The sequence below is a fragment of the Bison bison genome, unplaced genomic scaffold (genome assembly GCF_000754665.1).
Source record: "Bison bison bison isolate TAMUID 2011002044 unplaced genomic scaffold, Bison_UMD1.0 scf7180017864385, whole genome shotgun sequence".
NCBI lineage: Eukaryota > Metazoa > Chordata > Mammalia > Artiodactyla > Bovidae > Bison > Bison bison.
Window position 1 is genome coordinate 1,967,552 of NW_011494957.1, and position 6,981 is coordinate 1,974,532.

Sequence of the window (6,981 nt, forward strand, 5' to 3'; positions counted from 1 at the left end):
AGGTTTAGTAACTTAATAAAGATTTTGTCAATGTAAGTCAGACTTCTGTTGTATTTCTTTAATGCACCTATGGCTACCACCTTGCTAATTATAAGAATGCCTTCCCTTGGCAAATACTAATAAAATGGAAAGTTTAACTGTCTATGAATAATGGTGATACTTTTGAATCAGTTAAGTGGGCAAATTCATTAACCCCTGATGAAGGGGCTATTATATCTAGTTGTTCAATGGGCCATTTTGCACACAGCACATGAATACCTATTTTACTAACCAATTCATTCTCACCAAAGCTTTGGAAAATAATCAAGTTTACAGATTTCTCATATTAGAGAAGAGTGTACATGGATTCACAACTTCCTTTTGCATTGAAACAAGAGACAGAAAACAGAGGTAGAAAATAAGCTTCAAATCTTTAGTTACAAGAAGAGATAAATAATACATAAACAAAGGGATGACCTATAGAGATGAAAGATTATAGTCCATGGAATTCTCCAGGCCAGAATACTGAGTGGGTAGTTTTTCTCTTCTCCAGGGGATCTTCCCAACCCAGGGACGGAACCCAGGTCTCCCACATTGCAGGAGGGATTCTCTACCAGCTGAGCCACAAGGGAAGCCCAAAAATACTAGAGTGGGTAGCCTATCCGTTCTCCAGCAGATCTTTCTGACTCAGGAATCAAACCAGGGTCTCCTGCACTGCAGGTGGATTCTTTACCGGCTGAACTATCAGGGAAGCCCTTATACATAAACAAACGGATGACCTACAGAGATGAAAGAGGGTAAAATCATATACACCAACTACACAACCTAAATATTTTATAAAGAACTCAAGGTCAACAAATCTACAAACTGTTTTTCTCTCACCTCAAACCTGCATTCCTTTCTCAAAAGAAAAACACAATCTACCACTTCAACAAGCAAGCCACTCATCTTGAAGGGTGGTAGCTCTTCACTAACCCCCATTCATTCATGCATCTGATTTGCCCACTCTCTCCTACAGTCCCCTCCTACCCAAAGTCCCAGCTACTGCCTAGGTTAAGATCTTAAAATTTCACAGTGGTTACAGCAACAGATTCCCAAGTAGCCATCCAGCCTCCCCTCCCCTCCTCAACTCCCACACCACCATCCGGGCATGACCCTGGGGGCCATCTCCGTTAATTCAAACCTGACCGTGGCACAGCCCAGCCTCTGACTCTACGATAGCCCCCCACTCCCTACAGAATGGCCCATGTTAACTCTGGCTCCTGGACAGCCTCTCCAGTACCCTTTCCCAAGGCAGGCTCCATCACCCCACCTGCCAGCCCCTTCAATCCAGCAGAACCAGACTGCCTGTAGCGCTGGGCCCTGCCTCCCAAACTCCTCTAAAGCCCTGAGCATGTGCTTTTGCTCTTATTGCCTCAAGGTATCATGCCTTTCCTCTTTTGTCCCCTATGACTAACCCCAGCTAAGGAACCTCCGTTTCCTCTTCTGTGAAACGGAAACAGTAATACTTATTTCCAAAACTGTACAGTGAGCACCAAACACAAAGGACAATGGCAGCTTTGTATCAATAAATCTTAGTTCCATTCTTTATATATCCCGCTTCTAAGAATAGGCACAGAGGAGGAACTCAAAAGCTTCAAATGTTCACAAATATATGCATGAATGGCAAAGTAAAGACAACAGTTAGGAACTGGAGTCCAAAGAAAACAACCCCGACTGGAATATGCACTCCTTTCAAATAATCAACTGCTTATAGATTTACATATTCTACAAACCAATAGACGTGTCCATAAAACACAAAGCAAAGGTGTTAGGAGCACTAATTTGTGTTTTAAAAAAATCAACGGATATATTTGTGAAGTTTTAGAATAGTACATAGGTTATATGAATAAATTTTATTTCAGAACTAGACCTCTAACTTGCCACCTGTGTCAAAGGGACACTAGCTCAACATAAGAGAATTAGGTTTACTGAACAACAAACAACAAATTGCTTTGCCAACAAAGGTCGGTATAGTCAAGCTATGGTTTTTCCAGTGGTCATGTATGGATGTGAGAGTTGGACCATAAAGAAGGCTGAGTGCTGAAGAAGTGCTGCTTTTGAACTGAGGTGCTACAGAAGACTCTTGAGAGTCCCTTGGACCGCAAGGAGATCAAACCAGTCAATCTTAAAGGAGATCAACTCTGAATATTCATTGGAAGGACTGATACAGAAGCTGAAGCTCCAATACTTGGGCCACCTGATGCGAAGAGCTGACTCATTGGAAAAGACCTTGATGCTGGGAAAGACTGAGGGCAGGAGGAGAAGGGGTGACAGAGAATGAGATGGTTGGATGGCATCACCAACTCAACGGACATGAGTTTGACCAAACTCCAGTAAATAGTGAAGGACAGGGAGGCCTGGCATGCTGCAGTCCATAGAGTCACAAAGAGTCGGACATAACTTAGCAACTGAACAACAAAAATGACTTGCTTAGTGGCTTGCAAAGCTGTCAAACAGCTTGGGATTGAGTTCTTTCTCAGCATCCAAAATGAAGACCAGAGTCAAAGGAATTAGGAACTGAGAGAGACTAACCCAAAGCAGCAGAGGCTATGGGTAAACAGGTAAGCTAGCCTAAGAACCACCAAGGGAGTAACTACAGAGAGATTTGACCTTAAAGTGAATGGCATGAAAAAAGGCACTCAAAATCCAGCCAGCTCCTCTGGAATGAAGGTCATTTCAAATTTCTTCATTTCCATTGATAGTGCTTGCTCTGCACAGGGCCTTTGTCAACTATCACTGAGCAAAGATGTCAAGCCAACCAAAACAATTTCTTATTCAAATCTTGGAGAGCTTAAACGTGAATCAGGCTGATAACTATGATGTTCATGAAGCTTCCAGCCAAAAAGTATACAGCCTCCTTTTGCTTCATGATATTCCTAATGCCCTGAAGATATTAACTCTTTGTAAACAACATTATAAATAAAACTAAGTTTAGACAGTCAAAAATCTAACTTTTTAAAGTTTCATTATCTTAAAAGATAGCTAAATGACATAAAAAGCTTAAGTTGAATTAAAATGTATTGTATGGATCATTTGTCTATGAAATAGAGCCAACTCTTGATTTTCCAAACCAAAGAACACAGAAGTACACAGTGTAATTTTAAATACTTAAATAAATTAGAATATCTATGAAGGAATTTGGTTCTAGCTAAATACCAAGATTTAAAAAAACTTGTGTAAGCAAGTAAAGCCAGAGGAGAGAAATAGGTCAGGACTCTATTTAAGAAATCCAACCCAAAATATGGCATATCAGATTAAAGAGATGACCCTAAAACATAATGAAAAATTCACTTTTATAATCAGAAGTTGATTGTTGAGAGGAAAAAAGGTGAGAAAACATTAAAAAATACTTACTATATACAGTAATTCAGGCAATTTTAACAGCTCTTTGGTTATTCCTTAGTAAATGTCTTCAACCAGCTTGTACCCAAAGTTAACACAGTAGATTATGTGACTGATCCAATAACCATAATTTATTATTCATTTGGCACTTTATGTGAAAATAACACGAATGCTGTGGTTTCAAACCATATAAATATAAAACCAACCAAATGAATAGTTTCAAACATAAAAAAGAAAAAGTAAATATTACCCAGGTATTGTTTACACACAGGCACATTTGTAATTTCGTCTTGTATGTCATGAGAAGTTTACAGTTATCCAGTGTGCTCTCTTTGAGAAAAACTGGGAAGCCTCAGGACAGACCACTTCTCGCCTGTAACAGTTAAATGGCTGAATCTCAAATATTTCAATACTAACGGACAAGGATTAGGACCAGAAAGAGGTCAGAGCTCAAGTAGTAGCTGCCCCACAAATGCCTCTAACTCCACATGCATTTATCTAACATCACGTCACTTTTTAAAATTTTTATTTATTTTTTAATTGAAGGATAATTGCTTTTTGTTGTTTTCTGTCAAACCTCAACATGAATCAGCCACAGGTATACATATGCTCTGTATCAGCCCACCCTCTAGGTTGATACAGAGCCATACAGCAATTCCCATTGGCTGCCTATTTTACACATGGTAATGTAAGCTTCCACGCTCTCCACACATCTCACCCTCCCCTCCCCTGTCCCTGTGTCCACAGCTCTATTCTCTATGTCTGCGTCTCTACGGCTGCCCTGCAAATAAACTCATCAGACATCTTTCCAGATTCCATATATATGTACTAGCATGCAATATTTATCTTTCTCTTTCTGATTTACTTCACTCTGTATAATAAGCTCTAGGTTCATCCACCTCATTAGAACTGACTCAAATGTGTTCCTTTTCATGGCCGAGTAGTATTCCACTGTGTATACATCATGTCATTTTTTAAGTAGTTTCCAACATTTGCTACAGCTCTGTCTCCCTACACTGACATCATTAGGGTAAAATTTAACTAAAAGGGGGGCACTGATATGAATTATATTAATGTTATTAATATAAATATACACAAGAGTATAAAATATCCCTAGTATTTGTTTACATAAAAAAAGAAACTCCAGGGTATCTGTCAAAGACTCATCTATACTATCTGTCAAAGATCTATCAATACTGTTTTTCTTAATAAAACAGTCATGACATTCATTTATGTATATGATAACTGATTCCTGGGTATCTGCTGTTATCTGCAGGGTGGTCTCAATATTAAGTAAAAAGAGAAAACCATTGGTATGGAAGATTTAGTTCATAACCGTGAAGCATTACTACTGTGGGAGGATGAATTTTCATTTTACAGTAAATAAGAGACACTCACATTTAATAATACATTTTAAATTGCCAGAATGTGCACCTCCTCAACTCAGGCATGATTCCATTACTCTACAGATGGCCACAGAGTGGAGGCCTCTGGTTCCCAAATCACACATCAACAAATGGAACTACCATGGAAACTGTTTGAAACCTAACACTGAAGTACTTCAGCTTTCCTACAATTACGTCAGAGCCCAAAGGAAATTTTAGACAGTTAAAGTGCAATTCCCAGAGAAGGCAATGGCAACCCACTCCAGTGTTCTTGCCTGGAGAATCCCAGGGATGGGGGAGCCTGGTGGGCTGCTGTCTATGGGGTCGCACAGAGTCAGACACGACTGAAGCGACTTAGCAGCAGCAGCAGCAGCAAAGTGCAATTCCATAATGTGCACATTCTGCACACCATCAAATGTTACGTACAAAGCCAACAAAACTCCCATCTTAAATATTCTAACAAACTATTTCACTTCCATGGTTTCCAACGATAATAACAAAGTTACTGTAAAATTCAACACTGTATTTCTCAACATTACTTGTAACTTTTATGATAACTAAACACTGACTTGGCTAGAAAACAGTCCTGTTATATTGTAATAGAGATCACATACAAAATTCTATAATACAAGTCACCAATCTCCCAGGTTTTGCATATACAAAGGCTTTTACATTATTTTTAATTAATGTAATTACAATAATATTCTTTGCAATTATTAATATCCACATTTGGAAAAATATGTTCATTTATGCTATTTTGGGTAAGGAGTCTACATAATTAAAGGAATTGATTGGAAAACTTCAGGAATCACTGGGTAAACTTACAAAAGAGATAAGAGAAACAGCCGAATGAGCTAAAATAAAGAGAATTATTCTCTGATGCTTGCGAAATCATCATTTACATCGACACCAGCATATCAAGATAGGAAAAATAATTCTCAGCGAAGTTAATCCCATATAAAAGTATCCTTTATATGGTTAAGAATCTAAACCAAAGTTTCCACTTGAAGTAATATGAGAATTGGTTTGCTGTAATTCTTAAGTGCAAAAGAGGAAGAATGGAAGTACTGTATAAATTTAATAAAATTACTAACTTCTTTTAATCCTCCCATTTTCTCTTGGAGAAGACTATGAAAACTTTCAATTTTGGTAAGTCGATCTGATTTTTTTTTCAGTGAACTATACATGAAAGAGGGCATTGTTTGAGCAGTTTAAACACTTGTTTAAATAAAAGCTTCTGGACTCTTAACAAGCCAGTTAGATCGATGAGCTCTGTGAAATTAGTTTCGGGGTGGAGCTGTCTTAAGTATCGATTTTTTTATTCACTGTATATTGAAGACTGTATGACACAGTCTTTAGACGACTTTCTCTTCCCTACACTTTTGATAAATGTATGCACAGCAAAGAAAGCAATATTATTAGGTAATCAAATTCTGAAACAGTCCCAAGGCAGATTCAGTTCAGAACTCGTTGCACGAGTTCGTTCCTTAGGAAAAGCAGCTCTTTGGTTTAATCTTTTGGCATGGGGCCGGGTGGAATCAGTTCCTTTGGGTGACGCTAGGTTGAGCAATAGGAAAAAGCTCCACTACAACTCTACTAGAGAAAGCCAAGGCCCACCCCTAGTATTGAAGTACAAAAAAGTTACAGAAAATAAAGTCAAAAGAAAAAAGAAATGCGTTCGCATCACATGGCCAGTGAGCTGCATTTGCTTTGGTTCTAACTTCAGCAACTCTGAGCTTTCTGAAAGGCTCCCTTTCACACATGTACTCACGAAAAAAAAGCGCACAAAAATCCGGCCACGTCACCGGCGGCTGCGCCCGCGGGCTGCAGCGCGGGGTGGGAGCAGGTTCCGGTGGACTTTTCCCAGTCAGGGGAGCAAAGGGGGAACGAAACGGGAATAGAAGATTTCCCGCAGGCAGATTCAGTTTACTCCTAAACTTTTCTGACTTTCCAACAAATTCTCGAACTCCTGAGCAGTTTACAAAGTTGGTAAATCCGAGCGCTGCGCGGGGACGCACGGCCCTTACCTGTGCCATGGCGCCTGCCCAGGTCAGGAGAAGGTAAGCGACACAGGACTGCAACAGAAGAAAAAGACCGCGGCTTCAGCGGGCCAGACACCTCCTCGAGGCGCCCAGACAGCCCCCCGGCGCCCCGTCCTCCCCACAACCGGAGACCGCTGTCGGCCCAGCGGCCGCGCCCGTCCGGCGCCCCCGCTCCCTCTGCGGGCGCGGCG

General features: G+C 40.2%; 1 protein-coding gene across 1 annotated transcript in view; it reads right to left on the reverse strand.

Annotated features, from left to right (window-relative positions):
• The window catches only part of ANXA5 (annexin A5), a 32,650-nt gene extending 25,678 nt beyond the window's left edge, over positions 1-6,972 (reverse strand). Inside the window, exon 1 of the mRNA XM_010858329.1 lies at positions 6,776-6,972. Within this exon, the coding sequence (XP_010856631.1) occupies positions 6,776-6,784 (9 nt within the window). The 5' untranslated portion in view covers positions 6,785-6,972. The remainder of the gene's footprint in view (positions 1-6,775) is intronic.
• Between the last annotated feature and the right edge of the window lie 9 nt (positions 6,973-6,981).